At 37.5% G+C, this 18544-nt stretch overlaps 1 protein-coding gene and 1 long non-coding RNA gene across 4 annotated transcripts in view; both read right to left on the bottom strand.

The window, feature by feature from the left end:
• Nucleotides 1–414: 414 nt before the first annotated feature.
• On the bottom strand, nucleotides 415–5581 carry LOC106497855 (uncharacterized). 3 transcript variants are annotated; one of them, XR_010886848.1, is made up of 4 exons: nucleotides 4988–5581; nucleotides 2017–2152; nucleotides 1072–1265; nucleotides 415–543 (listed from the first exon to the last, which is right to left on the bottom strand). It is a non-coding gene; the product is annotated as an uncharacterized lncRNA (long non-coding RNA). The 3 variants fall into 3 exon arrangements; XR_010886849.1 differs by having other exon boundaries at nucleotides 1158–1265; XR_010886847.1 differs by lacking the exon at nucleotides 415–543 and having other exon boundaries at nucleotides 998–1265.
• A 1316-nt stretch (nucleotides 5582–6897) lies between these two features.
• The window catches only part of LOC136995419 (uncharacterized), a 32770-nt gene continuing 21123 nt past the window's right edge, over nucleotides 6898–18544 (bottom strand). The window contains exons 7-9 of the mRNA XM_067316426.1: nucleotides 9471–9628; nucleotides 8165–8207; nucleotides 6898–7174 (exon numbers count right to left, since the gene is read on the bottom strand). Of these exons, the coding sequence (XP_067172527.1) occupies nucleotides 7088–7174; nucleotides 8165–8207; nucleotides 9471–9628 (288 nt within the window). The 3' untranslated portion in view covers nucleotides 6898–7087. The remainder of the gene's footprint in view (nucleotides 7175–8164; nucleotides 8208–9470; nucleotides 9629–18544) is intronic.

The raw sequence follows: 18544 nt of genomic DNA, 5'->3' as shown, positions 1-18544 counted from the left end.
GGAGCTCCACTTGCCTTTTAGCTTTTTTTTTTTGTCATTGTGGTCGACATTTTCAGGCTGACAATAAGGGCTAGCCCAGTAGTTTAGGATCTGGTGTGTTCAAGTGATCTCAAGGTCTAAGGATTTTGACAAAATATCAAATATCACAACCTTGTAATAGAAGCTCATGAACTGGCAATTTTTTTCTCTGTACCAAGTTCTGTTTTCCTTTCTGTACTTTGCTGCAGCATTAAATTGTAAATCTCTTAAGGTGAGATATTTAATTAGCACATTGGTTCAATAAGTAACTGGAACTAATCTTTATTATTTTATTTGAATTCATATTTTGGGAAGTTTGGAAACTGAATACCCAGATTCATTGCAAGAATTATTTTAATATTACAGAATAATGCAGAATACTATGTATATGATCAGCTGTAATTACCGTTGATGTCTAACCCTGACGTCCTTGATGAAGATTTATGGTGCTGTCTCTTACTGCTAACTTTGGAGGAAACAATGTCTTGGATTCTCAAATCGATTTCTCTCCATAAATGCGATGTGCTGTGATGGAAGATGGCCAAATCAAAATGATTTTAAAGTTAACATTTGTGTTAATATAGAATATAAAAGAACAAAAGTATTCATCCAAATCATACAAATTTATTTCATTCCCCCAGTCAGGCTGTAATGGTATGTAGCTGTTATTCTCTCAGTCAGCTTGGCCTGTCCCTACCTTGAGCTTGGCACCATCTAGAAACTTCAAGGAAAACCCAGATTTGAAACAGCTGGTTGGAAACAGCAGAAGTCTTTCCAAAGGTTGTGTTTGCAAAACAAAAAATGATGCAGATATAAAACATCAGATGGAACAAAACATATACTGAAACCCAGTGCTTTCTGCTTTGGCTACATCAGGTAAATGTTGATGACAGTTCACTGCTGTAAAGCCAAAGTAACTTTATCCTTGGCCTAGGGATCTTACAGTTAAGTTGAAACACAAAATAAAAATAGCTACAAAGAAGGCAACATTGCTTTGCTTTTATTTACTAACGCTTACAAAAGATGTGAATGTATAGCAATGCTAAAGATTACCTTTTGCTAGAGCGTCTTTTGAGATGAGTCATTATAAGACATAGCATGAATTTTTAAATGAAAAACAGAAATTGAGGGAAAATGACCTTTCTTCTCACATCCTTGTCTCCTCCAGTGGTCTGTTCATGAAATCTTGAATCGCCTGGTGTAGAGGTAACCATTTATTAATTGAAGCTTTCAAAGCTGTAATCCACCTAGAAGAAAGGAAAGACCAACAACTGTCTCCGATTGAGTATTGCATATGCACTTTTATTTCATTTGAAACAGGTCTTTTATAAATGGTGTTTGTACAGTCTTGTTACTATATATGCTGATAGTAAGTGGATTGGGGAGAGGCATGAAATGAAGGAGTTGACTGTAATAGCAACATGTCTTAACACCAGTTTCCAAAATACTGAATAGCTTTGTCTTTTGTTCATTAAATTAAAACATAAATCCCATAATTAATAGGCTTTACACAAGCAGAATTTCCACTGACAGCATTTAGAATTTGGCTGGATTATGAAGATGGAATTCACCTTTAGAAAATGATTTCATAGACCAATTTTCTTTTTAAATTCTAACGATCATTATGGGAAGTAAATCATCCTTGGGAATGAGGAGAATATACTTTTCAATAGTTTGAGCTTCTCTAGTGAAAGGTACCATAGTTTTTCTGTTTAGTGTAATCACCCACACATCATTGTGGAAGGCACCCTATCAAGCTTCCTTTCTGAACCTCTGCAATTGGGCCTTGCTGTAATTCCAGCATCGACAATAACGGAACTGATGACTCACATTTGCCAACATATTGTACTGCAGTGTGACTAAAGCTAGAATTAAAGGGAAATCTGGGGGAACAAGTGAAAACAGAAAGAAAAGTTGTTGCCAGATCTTCCCAAACTATAGTTTTCCTGCTTTCCTGAATTTTTGGCAAATGGAATAGAAACAAAAAGTTCAGTTTACCTTTTGTTTTCATTCACATTCTCTGCACATAAGTAGAAGGTTTTAAACTCTTCAGAGGGAGGTTTGAGTTCAATTACAGATCTCTTGGAGCCCAAAGACTGTTCACTCACAATATAGCCCTGGAGATAAAGGCCACCTGGACAGAAAAAATAGCATGCATTGGGTATAATGTAGGCACCATTTGTGAAATTACTGCCAATTACAAGCATACTGACAATTCTTACAAATTTTATTTGCAGATTCCTTACGTTGGGTGTTTCCATTATACAGAACTTACATGTAAAGTGATATACTGAAAAATATAAGAATATAGCTTTATCCCCCAAATTGACTTGAAAATAACGTACAATTCCATGTTTACTGTGTCGAAAAAAACTTCCTGAACAGATGTGTTCTGTTTACAATTGGAGCAAATTTTTCATTTTCCTCAGCTGCCAGGTCTGGGATTCAACTGGAGTTCTGTGAGGTCAGATGAATTCTTGCAACCCTGCCCCTTATCTTCATTATGAAAGGTCTACACTTTGGATGAAAAGCAGTGTACAGGAGGTGAGCCTTTTCATTGTTACAGACTGAATTTACCCTCAGTTAATGCTTGTGCTCCCGTTTGTTTTGGCGCGGATGTATCTGATTGTCAAGTTAATGGAACTTAAGAAACAGTTCTGTTGCATTATGAAAACTCACTCCAGCTCATTCTGTTTCAGCAGTACTGGCTTGACAGATATAATAGGAATACAGAGCTATAAAAATGCATTTATATCCTTACAATCAGCAGGTGTTAATGTGACTACAAAAGTAGGAAATCTGCTTAGTAAGAAAGTGACATTGTTACATCATTATTTGAAGTGTAGCCATACTTAAAGCTATGTTAAAGTAAAGCCATACTAAAAATTAAGACTGAGAAGGAATATGGATGCAAATTTCCAGAATAGCCTCATTGTATGTTCTACAGTCAGTTTCTTGTGCACAAAACTCCAGTCCTGAAAACTGTGCGACCTTCCAAGATTCAGGGGGTTGATTTTAGTCAAATAAACCTAGAGGCTGCTTCAAGTAATTTAATCTGTCAGGTACTTTAGACCCATCATTTTATGCACACTGAAATAATAGTTATCTAAGTCTATCTTCTAGTTCATTGAAAAAGTGAAATGTGAATTAGAGACTTAAATGAGAATAATATTAGCATCATGGAGTGGGCTCTATACACATTCTATCAGTATATGGCAGTTTAGTTTGTACATGCAGTTCCAACACAGTGACCATATTTAGTATGGTCTTCCCAATTTCCATTCATTCACTCTGGTCAGCACATAATCAGCAACATAGTTGTAAAGATTTCTTCCCAGAAATATTGTCATATAATATTAAGCAGCAAAATATTTTTTCTAGCTTTTGTTTATTTTCCTTTAAAAACTAAAATTATATAAATTTCAAAATTAAAAAAATCTCAGAGCCAGCATTGGTCCTCTTTATTTGACATGCTCCCATCAGTTACTGGAGCACCGCTGCAGGCCACACTAGCTAACTAGGAAGAAAAGGCATTACACAGACGTTGTTCTTCATGATGGTTTTTTTTTAGCCATATTTTTTTCAGATGTCACTTCACTGTAACAGTGTACACTTTACACATATATGGTGCCTAGCCAAAAAGACCTATGGAGCTGATCAACTGCAGCTGAAATTTTCTGTTACTGACTTCAAGTTGTGTATTTTTTGGCCCTCACAGTTAGTAACAAGAGCAACAAACTAATGCTGCATCATTGAAAAATTATATGGGGGAGTGAGAATCTGTAGTGAAATTGGAAAGAACAACAAAATGCTGCAATAGCAAGAGAGAAAACACTACAAGTATGGAAGAATTTGTATGTTGTAGGATGTTTAAACACCAAAGAGGCATATTTAGCAGTATGAGCATGGGCTTGAATGTCATAAATATATAATAGCTAATTTTTGCCTTTCCACTGATTCATTGCTTAGCTTTGGGCAAATCTTAGCCTCAGTTTCACATGGGTAGGAAATTACTGGTCATTTCACATGTATGGCCTTTTGCAGATGAAAAGTGCTATGTAAAAAAAAAAAAAAAGACTCTAAAATGGAAAGCCTCTTGACTGATTATATGGAAAATGCATAAACCCTAAGAAAAGTTTTCCCTTTTGATCTGAAAGCTGACTGGTAAGCAGTAAGTTCAACAGTGTTTCCTTTCTGACTCTTCTGACTGCCAACTTCCTTAGGCCAGGAAAGGGGAATCTACAGGTCCTGACCCACCCCCTCTCCCTGGGGCACCTCTTTTTTTTAAACACCAATTTTCTCAGAGTTGTGCTGGTTCCAGGTTCCCATTAGTGCCTGAAACTTAGCTCTTCTGCTACAGGGTCACTTGTGATTGATCCCTAATAGTCTCACTTTGCTGTCTTCAAAGAGTGGCCAGATACCCTCCTCTGCTACTGGGAGAGCTGCTAAGCGGCACCGCAGCTTTTGCAGATTAACTGCAAAGTACCCCGGGCAGCCCTCGCAGCACCAGTCTCCGGCTGCAGGAGGGAGAGCCTGTCTGTCACTGGCTGGAGCTTCTTTGCCAAGGCCATGTGGAAACTGTCTAATCACAGAGAAACCAGCCCTCGTTAATAATATCCCTCCCTCCCCCCGAGGGTGTTATCTACCACGCAGTAGCAGACAGCTGTCAGCAGTGTGTGCCCTCAGTGGAAATATCAGACCACTCGCTCTCGAGGTAAAGTGCACAGATCCTGGTTAGCTGTGTTCAGGAAAGAATTCAGACTGCACGAGGTAAAGAAAGGACCATGAGGAGAACAATGAGGCTATCTTATGAGAACAGATTAAGTCTGCTCTTCCTACCCTCACCTGCATAGAACAGGTAGAGTGAATTTGCTGCTCAGGATTTCATTAATGCTAGAAGTTCTATTTTGAAACAGCAATGCAATATTCCTGCTTTAACAGCCATTTACAATCCAGTAGCTATCTGTACCTTGGGCAGGTGTGGAGCGAAGTGTGGCATAGAAATACAAGCAGCCGTCCTTCAGGATGCAGTAGTGCTGAACCCAGACATCCTGGTTTCTGTCTAGCTGGTGCAGGAGCCCAAGGCACTCCGGGTTCTTGATAGCCAAGGGTGGCAGCGTGGTGTTATGCAGTGTGACATCTACCCATACGTGGTTCTATAAAGTAAGCACAAAATTAATAGTTTCTGGTAAGAAATTAAGGAGGACCTGCTGTTATGAGAAGATGCAAACTCTAGTCCCCTGCTAGGAAATTAGCTTTTGTTGTCAGAGCAATTTGGAAAGTCAACAACTCTGAAAGTGCAATTAAAAACATACACTTGATGATAGCAAATGGTGATCAGCTTCTTCCTTCTTAAAATAATGGCTTGTCTTTTCCGCATCTATTTTAATTTTCAGTTCAAGTTCTGGCAGTAGAAAAAATAACATTTCAAAGCTGTATGAAGAAGGCTTTTGTACTGTTGTGGTGATATGGCTTCAGCAGTATTTCGTTTGTGTAACCTTGGCAAGCTAAGGTTCACCCTCTGCCCTCTGAGATTCCAGAGGAAATGCAGGAGTGTCTGGGGCCAGAATACAGCATGCAAGCGTGGATGGAAGCAGTACCACACGTGAAGTGCTTAGGGATGGCCTTCCTATTCCTTTCTTGAAAGTGCAGTCTCTTTAGTTACTAAAATTATTCCACTGCCATTTTGAGGGGGGAACACACAATCCCCTTCCATTGTATAGGCTATTTGTATAAGAGAAGCCAAAAGAAATAGTAAGAGAATCAGGTAGAAATTAGCAGTAGTTTAATAAGACCAAATTGTCTAATGTAAGATTAAAGCATTTCTTCCTCTCCTTTAAATCTAAAAGGTGTTAGGAACTCGACCTCTCCAACAAAACCTACTGTGTTTTGTTTATCTGCAATATATATATGTTTTGAATGCTGCATCAACCAGCATCATTGTCATTTGAAATCCATGGGGAGAATGTGTGCGATATCAATAGCATCCTGATTATTTCCATTGGGGTTTTCTTTTGCATTTATTTATGCTATTTCTTTCTTATACTTGACAAGCCAGTGATGGACAAAAGACCTGAAAAAATATAGCTAGCTGTATTCTTTGCTGTGAACTGGAAACCCGCTGGGACTTACTTCAGCAAAATGCAATAGATGACTTCAGTAGTACAAGGTGTATTCATAGAATAGATACCCTTGTAGATTCAATAGGAGGACATAGTATCAGTATATTAGTCTGTTAAATCATTCTGTTGTGAGCCCCACTGTAATACACTAGCTATTCTAAAAATTCAGTAACAAATTGTATAGCAAATAGGTGAAAAAAAACCTTGTTTTATTCAGCTGAAGTCTAGTTAAAAACAGGAGGAAGGAACTCGCTGCAAATAACGTTCATTAAGGTCAGAAGTTAGGCAATGAAAGCAACATATTAAAATAAAATTTCTCTCAGAAAAGGATATTGTTTGCTCAAAGACAGATAAAAAAAAAAGAAGATAAAGCAGTCAAAAATAAGATTCAGTAGCAGAGAAAGCCAACTTATTGTGTGAATGCATGAGGTAAATGCATGAGAGGTTTTTTTTGTATATGTAAAGCCGGACCTTTTTACTTCACAGGTAACTTTTGCATGTTACACTGAAGACTTTTTAATGTGTTTTTTTTTCTTTTCTTGTGTGTGCAACTTTTTCCTAGTTTTTGTTTCATTTTTTTTTTTTTTAATTCTTTTGACTTTGGTACACAGTGAATATTTTAAATTATTTGATTTATTTTTGCTGTTTCAAATATCTGGATTCCTTTACATTCTTTTAAGAAATATTGCCAGGTCAGATATACTTGGACACAAATTAGGTTTTGCACTGATACTCTCATATGAAAACTGAAGCTGAACAAAATGTATGCATGACTGATTTTATTCCAGTGGAAAAGGTATTAAAGAAACAACCATTTCCTTTCAGTGTTTGGAAAACTATCACTAAAGCATACTGCTTGGAGGACTTATTCCTATGTCCTGAGTTGAGAGAGGAAGGAAAGTAAAATGATTTGTTTTTTTTTTTCCCCACTGCATTAACACAGAATATCATTTGTAACTTACAATTTTCTTATTTTTTATTGATTTTTTTAAGTCAGTTTCTTTTTTCTTTTTTTCTTTATTGATGGTGTTCCTCTGCAAAAAAATGTAGATATGAATACTTTTTCTGCATTTGAGCCTCACATTCTTTCTGCTAAGAAATAAGCTGGTTCAGTAGCTAAACCCTATTAAAAAAACACTTTACAGGTGAACAGCATGTTTTTATAAAGATGGGTATATCTTTAGGAAGAAAGAATAAGAATGCTGGGGGCACTTTACTAGGAAAGGAAGGCTAAAGTAGCTTTAACCCCTATGCATATGGGGATTGCTTCTAAACATGGAAATATCAAAATTAGCTTTGCAGCTCCCAGTTCAGGGGAAAGCTGGGGACTGTTTGTACTGAATAATGTTGGGCTGAGCAAGGTCCCTCTGCAGCAGCTCAGGATCAGTTATGACTGTGTTTCTGTCAGCCACAGGGGCCATCAGAAAGCATAGCTAGATAAAGAGATGCAGAGATGAGCAAAAGGTTATCAGCTACCTTATCTGTCTTTCATCTCTAAAAATACAGAAAAGAACAACTCCAAAAAACCCCCCCTTTCTAATATTCTGTCAGAAGTGACAATGTATGGCCTCAAAAAGCAGGTAGCTTGCAATCGAGGCAGACGTGCAGGGAATACCTAAGGAGATGTAGCCTTTCTCACCCTTAATTCCAGATAGTATTACCTGAAGTGGAACATGCTGTGGACCATGTGCTAGTGAGTCTTCTCTCCACTGGGCACAGTACCCTTCCTGCCTTCCCACTATCAGCACAGCTACCCTTGTTTTAAGTTATGTTTCTGAATCAGCTTAAAGCTGCTGATATTTGGACGGGGAACATTTTGATTCATTCCACCATATGGCAGCAAAACACATTTGCTGAGGCACAATAATCTGTGTATATGGCTTTTAGATTGAAGTTGATCCACATCCCAGCAGCTCAGAACAGCTTCCGTGTTGCTGTCTGCATCTGTGTACAAGATACATCTGTCTCTGTCTTTTGCACAATCTACTTCACACATTCTGCTTCTTGTATAAATAAAGCATTACCTGATGGACAGGATGCACCGCTTTATCCATAGCCTCCAACCACCTATGAAATGACCAAAAATGAAAATGGCTTAGCTTGGTAGAACAGAATAAATGTATTTCACTGCCTCTTTTAATTCTTGCTGATGTAGGCAGCTTTTAAAGGGATGTGCAATTTTCAGGACAGATTCGAGACTTCAAAATAGATAAGTAGTGGATTAATTCTAAATAAACATTTCTAACTCTCAGAAAATAACTCTCATAGCTTGCTATATAAGATGTTATAATAAATTAGGGCAATACTGCAGACAGGTGAATCTATAATTTAACCTATAAATATATCTATAAATATAAAGGTGAATCTATAAATTTTAGCCTGACATGTTGAAATGTCTTCACATGATCATTCTTCTGGTGTCCTTGTTATGATGTAGATAAGGAATTTGTGGGAAACTTAAAAACAACCTGAAATTGGAGATTACAAAACAGTTATCTGTTGGCAAAGTTTTTGTTTGTGTGCTGTGGCTGGTATAGGAACAGGAAGTGAGAAGTGCTCATATATTACAACTGTCAGTGCCATGTAAGTACTATGATTCATCCCTCCATTTTTTTTTACAATATCTATTTAAGCAAATATCATCTGCTTCATATTTTTATATTTCTGATAGAAGAAAACAAGGAAAAAAGACTGGATTTCAGTATATTTTGAAAGTAAAGCCTAAAAAGCTGTTACCTGTGTTTTGCCTGGTTTTGGTCTCTTTTGTTTTAACTCAGCTACAGTCTTTGGGAGATGGAGAAAGAATATTTTAAAAATCTGTCCAACTCTGAGGCAAGCCCAAACACATTGCCTCTTATCAGAGCCAATATGCTTTTGTGGACTGTCTGTTTTAAAATGCAAAAATAATAATGTGACAGCATAACCGAAAGGGAAGTGGAAGATGGGATTGCATTTATTACTTGTGCAGTCTTTGCTGGGCAAAAGATAGAGTATTGGTGTGAAAAGACAGATAAGCTAGTTTAGATCCACAGGAAGATGTACAGTTCATTTGAATAAAGAAATGGGGGTGAAGGAATGAGAGTATGGGAGGAGAATTCTTTTTATGGAGATCACCAAAATCAAGTATTCAGGGAAAGTTTGAACAGAGCATGAATGTTAAAGACTTGATGGGAAAACTATTTCTTTTCTCATTTAAAAAGAAAAAAGAAAAGAAAGACGATGATCCTATTGATCAAGGTAGAGCTTGTGAACACACTCCAAAAACTTAAACTCTCTCTATCCCCAAATTGAAATAATAAAATTGACCTTGTAAAATGAAAGATCATTTACCTCTTCATTTCTTGGTTAGAAGTTGCACAGAAGTAGAAAATTCTGTTTCCGCTTTGAGGTATGCACTTAAAAACAAATGGTTTACCCAGACTGGTATCAACTCCAATTTCTGCTCCTTCCAACTTTGTTACTTCTAGGGGCCTGCATTTCCCTTCATCCTGTAATTAGAGAGAAGAAAGCTGTGACGAAGTTCAGAATTGATATGAGACTGATCCCTGTGAGACTGGGAAGTATTCAAAGGTGTAAAATTTGGTGATAAGCTTTTTTATGCGTTTGAAACCATCCTACTAATTGTCATTTGCGTTAATGATCAGTACTCTCCGAAAATACTTATGGTGGAGACACAAAAGATAAAATAGTTGAACACCCTCTGAATTTGCATCTGTGTTTTTGCTCTTAATCATTTTTGCCTCATCAGAAGTTGTATTTGTGTGCAGAAACCTTGTTAACTATTTGTAAATATTCTAACTTTTGAGGGTGCAGTTAAGTAAGGGTGGGATTTTCAAAGTGCACTGAAGAACTTTAGGAGCATGAGTCCCTTCACAAGGCACAGCTGGTCACAATCTGGATTATGCTGAAAATCTCACTTTATATGTGCAGATGATAGAGGGAACAAAGGCCTACATTCAGAAAATAGCAGGCATAATTTAAAAGACTGCATTTCAGCTCCTTTGTAAAGTTGCCCTAAATATCAGTATATTCAGTATCTTTCCCCGCTCATTTCAGACAACATTCAATGGAAATCATTTCAAAGTCTTTTATACAGTATTGTTGTGGATTGAGTTAAAGGTCTTTGAGACTGAAGGGTATTGTCACTGCCTTTCTCTTTCGTTAGTTATAAGAAGACATTAAGCTCCTTAATATAAGTAGATAGGTGAAACAGCTCTTCTCCCTGCTCTCTGCCACACCCCACCCCCAAACCCAACCCCCCAAGTACATGCCTTAAAACAAAGGCGCACACATCTGGATAGTGAACTTGTCTTTATTTTAAACAATACTCTAAGCCCCTTTGCTCTGAAGAGCTAGGATTGGAGCTCTAACAATTGCATCAATTTTGCCAGCAATAAAATGGAAAACAAGAGTTAATGTGGGGGTGCGTGAAGAACATTAGTGCCATTTGCAAAATGCACAAAAAATGGAGTCTCATAGAATACAATAAACAAATGATTAGGAGTTAATTAGGTACTATCAATAGGAGCCAAATTACAAATGACTCAATTTTTTTTTTCTTAGCTTAAAAAAAAGTACATAACCTTTCATAAACAAAATATTCATCTGTGAGTATTAGATACCTGAATATTTTCTTGTATATTCACTGACACATGTAATTATCACTTTGCTTCTGTACAAGCATTTTCTGCGGGAATAAAATAGGTCCCAATACTGAAAACTAGTGCCAACTAGACATCCATGAATGCATTTCCTAGATCCTTCTGCTTTCCACTTTTTTTAAATGCAGAAGTAAAGTCAATGCAGTAGCTAAAGACAATCCTAAAAGTCATCACTGCTGTGTGACCTACTTTACTTATAATACCTTCAGACATAAAACTACATTGCAACAGCAGCATAACTGAAATATATACTGAGACTCCAAGTCTCATCCCCAGCAGAGAGAAATACATGTGCTAAGGTGATGGAGTGTCATCCATCAGGATTCAGTTGTCCATGGTTTGGGTTCTGTTGCCTGTCCCAGCCTGAAGGCAATAGCCACTGCAGACGCTGAAATGGCTGTGAGACCACTATAATTGCACGTCCTTATGAACTTCTCCTCTGAAAACTCTCTGTACTTTCTAGAATGAAGGCAGAATGAATGCTCTGTGGCATCAAGGATGATTTATGTTCACTCCATTTCAAATAAGTACATCTAGGGAAGGAATAAGATGGATTTGAGGCATATGTTGCAAAGTGAGACCAAATGTTCTTTATTGACTGAAAGGCAAACATGCTCTCCTAATTCTGATAAGCCAGAGGTAAGGGGCATTTCTTTTCACTGAGGTAGCTTTCATGAATAATATCTTGGGAGTGTATCTGTGGCAAACCTCCCTTTGTTCCAAAAAGCACCAAAGGCATATAACTGAAAAAGTCATTATAAAAGCTATTTGGTATGCCTGGGTCTTGAGTGCAGCCCACTGACAACACTGTCACTGTGGTACCTAATACAACTATGTGTTGCTGTTTAAGTTGATGACATGTAAGGTACAGATTTTAAATGAACTAGTTCAGATTTTAGCTACTACTGTTCTGTTTTGCACTTAAGTCAAAAAGATTTTTCTAGCCTATAGAAGGGGAACAAAGGTATGGGTCCAAGGTTCTTTTTCCCCGCATGAAACAGTTAAGAACAACACAGTCCTCCGCAGGTTCCTATCTATTGTTTCATGGATCCTCAGCGGTCCGCAGGATTTAACATGGATGGAGTTCTCTGGGTAGTGGGCAGAAAGTGTATTCTCCTTTGGTAAGTGTTATTCTGAGAATAATAGAAACAGCTGAAATAACCCTTCCCTTGCTGTTAGTTTTCTTCAGGTGGCCTGAGTTTTAGGGGAAATCTTTTTGCAAAGAAAAAAAGGCCCACCTCAAAGTATATCTATGACCAAAAGACAGGCTGAAGAAAGGGAGCAGTAAGAAAAGGAAAGTAGACATCTCCTTCCTTTATTGAATGAAAAGGCCATTAAGATAGGGTATGTAGCTGGGGGTTCATAAACCAGCCCTATTTAATTTGGTGTAAATACTTCCAGAAAACAAATGACATTCATAGCATTTCCTGAATGATTCACTGTGATCAAAGGATTCTGTTTGAGCAGAATCATATCTATCTGCTGTTCTAGTTAAGCTGCTTTGTCTATTAGAAAGGAAGGCTAAAAAGATATATGAACATTTCATACTATCTGCAGTGAAAGAAATCAAAATCAACAACAGGAAAAACAATGAAAAGAGATTAAAAATAAGGTGTGCAAGAGACTGCAAGTACTAGGGAAATGGAACAAAAATAACTTTACAGAAAATAAAATAAAATCCTAGAAAATACTAATCTGAAACACAAAGGAAAAGCTGATCAGTGCTAGAAAGCAGAAAATGATGGATTGGCTAGCTTAGGGGACTGGCGGAAAAAAGTGTAAGGCAGTCATCTCTAGGTCACTGGTTCAGATTGGTTTCAGGTCAGTAGTGACATGAGAGAATTTTTGGCTGTATTTCTAAAATGTCTCTCTCACTGTGCCCGTTTTCTTAAACTAGACTAGAAGATGAATTCTCTTTTTTTTTCTTGCTTTTTTGCTTCTTATTTTCCTTTTGCCCAACTTTCTCCATCACAGCTGACATGGCCATGACCCTCCCTGGCATTCAAGCTTACAACATTTTGATCATCTGTGACTTTATTTTTCTCTGTCCAACCTCTCCCTGAGTTCTGGTGCTGCTTGCTTAGTAGCATCTCTAAAGTGTGCTTTGTGGTAGATTCACTGTTTGTTTATTGAAGAACTAAAAACTAGAGCCTGTTTGCATTTCTTCTCCGAGCTGGGCACATCGGTGTATAGGAGAGACTAAGGCAGAAGAAAGGACTTGCATGTGCCAGTGTACAGAAAACTCTAGACTCCAGATCTGTTTGTAAAGTATTTTTCCCAAACACAACTAAAATTTCTGAGTTTTTTATTTTGTTTTCTTTTAAACCATTGACATCTAAATGAGAGAGTAGAAATGTACTGAAGAGCAAGACAACGCAGTGGAGTGGGGAGGGGGGAAGATGAAAAAACTCCTCTGATTTGAAGAACCTAATTATCCTACACCTAGCTGTATTGACTGTCAGCTGAAGTACGATCAGGTGGTCTTGTGATATGATTATTCTTCAAATTCTGTTTGAGTTCTTTTGCTAAGGTTGAGTCTTTTGCTGCAATTAATTGTATAAAAGGTAATTAACAGTTTGCAGGACCAAACCTCATAGGAAGAACTATTGATTGAGACAACATTTTGAAAAACTTGAAGCAGGTCAAGTGATGTATCTGTTTATGAGTCTTCTCTGGGTATGCAGTCTGTTGGCAGGCCAAAATTAACTTATGCATCATATCAGCCAGCAGTATTTATGATTTATTAATAAAAAGAATACAGGGGAAATATTGGAAACCCAGGAGTCAGCTGCTCCTTAAATGTAAATTGAAAAATATATCCTGGAGCCATGGGAGTCATGGAAAACGTACAGAAGAAATCAGATTGTATACCAGCTCTAAATAATGTGGCAGCTCCCAGACTGTGATGATAAAGCTTCAAGCAAGAATGAAGAACAAACAGAAGTGGTATCTTTATGAGCAATGGCTCAGACCTAAATCTATTTATAGCTAAGCCTTTTATATAAATAGGCTTAGCGATGAATACACAGGCCTGTACAGGAGAACAAAGGACTGAATGTTTGTCATAGATTGAAATGCTGTGAAAGGTCCACACATGTTAGGCAGAGGATTTCTTTCTTGCTATAATAATTGGACTCTGTACATACCACAGAAATTAAGATAATTTAAATGCATCTCTTCTTTCTCTGTTCTTTTCTGCTGGGAACAGTCTTAAGAGTGGGCACAAGAAGTATGTACTGTAGAGTATGAGTTTCAAGTTTCTGCAGATACATACTCTGTAAAATGCCCTGTTCCTGCATATAGAGGAGACAACTGTAGAAAGAAAGGGAACGCTTAAATGTACATTAGAATTTCCTCTTTCTATTTAGGGAGGGCTTTCCCTTGTTCTGAGAGGGCCCTCACTTGTTCTATGAGGCCTGGGTGCAAAGTGATGTGTCATGCCATGAACAAAGGATAAATAAAAGACCAGTATCCAGCTGGTTACACTGTATGTGTAAATGTTGCTATTGACTGTTGCTTGGAATAAAAACAAGCAGCCAACTGTAAGTTTCCAGGTGTCCTGAATAAGGAAGAGAGCGAGAAGGGAACAATTTACAAACACGAGCATCCACTAATAGAGACAACTAAAGAATGGCAAGCAATTTCCTTCACAGAGGCCCTACTAACTAAAGAATATCCATGGAAGAAAGCATTCTTCTGGTGGAAAGAAAATGTAGGTTAAGGACTCCTGGAGTGGGAAGAGGTACTGTCTAATTATCTGAGCAATATTTAGATGCTAGTTAGCTGGCTGTGTTAAACTGTCATAAACAGAGAAGACCAGATAATGTTGAGCTATTGAAAAGGACTGGCTTTGTAGCAGAAATAGGAATATGACCTAACATCTGATCATTGAGATGATGGAATAGTTGCTTTTTGGACTGGAGTCTAATAGCTTTTGGCTGTTCTGGAGTGCGCACCATCCTTCCCCTTGCCCTCAACACGGAGAGACTTTTACTTAGTCACTCACACTATGCCTGAAGGCTTCCTAGAGGCATTGAACTTGTGAGCCTAAGAAATGCAAATCATAATTCTTTTTTAAACTGATATTGTTATATATAACCACAAGGAAGGCTGACAAAATGCATATCCCTCCCCTTCACTGCTTCCACTATGTTCAGTGAGATTTCTCAAGAGCACCTGTTGCAGTTTTCCTATAGCATGCTTCAGACTATTGCAAACATTTATGGAAGGCCATTTCTCTGAGGTTTTGCACATGCAGGAGAATTTGTTTCTATTGACTCACAGTTCAGTTTCTTGTAAGAATCTCTAAGATCTGAATCTCTAAAACATGTCGCTTTCTATTTCTTACTGTCAGGACAGTGACTTCCAACCTAACTACTTTAACTTCCTTCCTGTTCCTTCTTTTGACTTTCCCACCTTGAGTCCATAAAAAACACTGCCAGTAAAATCATCCTCTCTAGTTACTTATTCTTAATTACTGTTTCTCTACATCATTCTTAGCTGAGGGAAGTGGGAAGGGAAATGGAATAAATGACAAAAGTAACATAAGGAACTGAGAGACAGCTGATTGGACTAGAATACATCAGTCTCTAATTTCTGGGAAAGATAATGTCTGCAGGGGAGATACAGTAATACTGTACTTTCCTATTTGAAGCCAGCCATCTTTATAGCTTCCCCTAGACCATCATCTGAACAACATTTACTTCTTATTTTCCTTTTCTGTTAAGAAATTGGTTCACTGTCTCACTTTCCTCTTTCCCAGGACCTATTTATGGCAAAGGGACAGGAAATAATTCTTAAAGATATAACAAGACACAAAATAGAGAGGAGCTAGGATATCTGTTGCAAACACATGATTTTTTGTTAATTCTTTCAATTTTATCAACTCTTTTTTCTTCTTTAACTCAGAGAGTGCTTTATTTTCTTTTAATTAATCTTATATAGCAAGAAAGCAATGGTAAAATTAGGAAATCCTGGCTTGGCTGGTATTTTCAGTAGTCTTGTAAATACTAGTATAATTCTTCCTTAAGATAATGTTGCATTCAACTTTAATTAGTTGAGCTTCTTACATTATGAATAGTTGTAATGAAGAATTTTGAGCAGTGTATTTCTGGCTGTAACACTTTCTTTATCCTTGTGCTTTCCTGTTGAACTTAGAACACCTTTAGCTCTTTGGCAGCAACGTCCTCATGATAGAGGAATGCATGTTCCACAGCCTTTATATGCCTTGTTGGCTTATTCGTACCTTGGTCCCAGGACTTCTGTTCCTTCTTTTTTAATGAATTTCATGTGGCTAGCATTTTTTATCCTGAAAGCTGAAGCATGTTGTTAATTTTCTGAGTTCTGACAGGTTCTAGAAGCCACTTGGTGATGGAGCACAGAGCTCTGTGTGAACTTATTTAACCTGCTGAAGTGGTGCTCTACTGCTGTGGCTAGCTTGCTTTTATTATCTTTCTTATCTTATTTAAAGTTGATTCAGGTATCTCTGTACTACTGCAGTCTTCACCATAGACATGTTGTGGTAACTTTGCAATCACCTTATTATGCTGAGCAGCAAGTGCTAGTGTTAGAGAAGCAGACACTGCTATCTGTAAAGAAAGCATCAACACTTGAGTATGCTAGTGTATATCTTCAGCTTTCCTTGAAGAAATGTGTATGCTCATGAAGAAGAAACCTATGATTGATCTTACTGTTGTTTCAGGATAAGACCTGAGTGTACATCATTGTTTTTCTCCTCACCATGCCCAGATATCTTTCCTTGAGAGGAAATCCAGGCACATAGGCAGCGATGGAAATGATGCACTCAAGAAAGCCCAGTGGTCTGGAGGATGTGGGACCAGGACTGTAGAGTGTAAGGTGGAACTCCACTACTGCCAAGTGTAGGCAAAACTATTTTATTACAGCTCTACTGATCTCAGTAATTTACACCAAGCAAGGATCTAACCTAGTGTTGTATTCCTGCTATGAGCAGGCAACCACAGCTATGTCCACTAAGATGAAAAATGTATTTTAGTTACTCATATGGATAACTGCTTGTAGAATCAAGGTCAGTGACATCATCTCTCTGAAGGGAAAACAAAATGACCTTGTAGACAAAGTGACTGAATCTATTGCAGCAGCTATCATTTCACCAATATGTGATGGGATAGAGATGAGTCTGAAACAGCAGCAATTACATGGGTGAATCAATATGTAAAATGCTCTAGGAACATCAATTTCTCTTTTAATGTGGGTGGGAAAAGGAAAGTTCAGGATGGATAATTTCTGCCTGTAAATAGCAATGATGAGGAAATGCAGCTCTCTGTTTTTGTTGGTATGAATTAAAACAGATGACAAAACACCCTTTACTTTCTCAACCATAGGACATCATCTGCACCATTTCAGGCATAAATAAGGGCCTGGTTGGCTTCTCACTTTGGTGTAAATTTGGCATGACGTTTTTGGAGTCACTGGAATTACACCAATGTAATTTATTGGCCTTGACATCAAAATCAAGCCCTGGGTATACCTAAAAATTGATAAATCTGGTTAGTTTGTTGGACAGTGATATTCAGGTTATCCTGAATTACTTTTGTCTCCTTGAATTACTCTTGCCTTCAATGCATTGTTTTAGAGAACATCTTATAGTCACTAAGTGGAAGAATTTGTCTTCCTAAGCGAGATGAGGCCTGGAACATAATGTTTCCAACTTAATCTCATAGTTGACATGATACATAAATCTTGTGTGAAACTAAGAACATTATTTGCAATTCTCTTAGAAAAGGAAGTGGGATAAGCAGAATTTATTTACGTTATTCTTCTAGTGCCCTTATAGAAATCATACCCAAAAGAATGAAATAGTGCCAAAGGGTCCAGTTCAGCTTCTTCTTACTTCATTTGGACACTGGATCTCTCAGTAGTGAAGAAGTGTATCCTTATGTAAGCATTTTTCATTTTATCTTACTAAAGGCCTCTTCAAAGTACTCTGTGAGCACTTGAAGCAGTGAAGGGTCCTCATGCTTTCAGGTACTTAAGAAGTACTGTAATATTTTAGTGTGTTCTTTGGAGTCCAGAAAGAGAGGGAGAGCAGGTGGCTAAAAAATTTGTATGAAATTTTCAAAAAGTTGTTGAATGGCATTAGTCTTTGGTAATGCAAGAAAACAAGTAGTAATTGCTATTACAAAATATTTATGCAGTACTTTAAATGTATGTCCCCTTCTTAAAGAAAAAGAAAGGCAGGTTTTCAATGCAAAAGAGCCTGCAAACAAAATACAAGGTTGGGATGATTCAGGCAGCTATTTTTTGAGGCAATAAACAAGACAGGACTAGGTGGGGGAGAAAAAAATTGCCTTAAAAATAAACCTGATGATTGAAAGAAACCCCCCCCCCAAATCAATTAAATACAAATGAATGTAAGATTATGGGGCACCTTCTAATCCTTAATCCAATTGATATAACACTGTTTCTTCAGGAGTAGTTAATTGATTGGGAAGTGGAAAGTGTTTAAAAGGCATAATTAGATTTCTTTACATTTCAAGAATTTGATGAATGACCTGATTAGGGTAAAATAAATACTTCTCTCCAAATAAAAAAGTTCCTACATGTTCGTGTCCTTTTTGGCATGTGTTGTTTTTTGCTTTTGGACTAGAATAACTGGTGCTGAAATAATGATGACAGAAAGCCAGACTGCTTTGTTGTATATCATCTGCTAAGCCCAGTGGTTCTGCAGCATAACCTTGACAGGCTGGCTAATGTTTATATCAT

Source organism: Apteryx mantelli, chromosome Z (assembly GCF_036417845.1).
Source record: "Apteryx mantelli isolate bAptMan1 chromosome Z, bAptMan1.hap1, whole genome shotgun sequence".
NCBI classification, from domain to species: domain Eukaryota; kingdom Metazoa; phylum Chordata; class Aves; order Apterygiformes; family Apterygidae; genus Apteryx; species Apteryx mantelli.
Note: the sequence above shows the minus strand (reverse complement) of the source record. Positions and strands in the feature narration are given on the sequence as shown.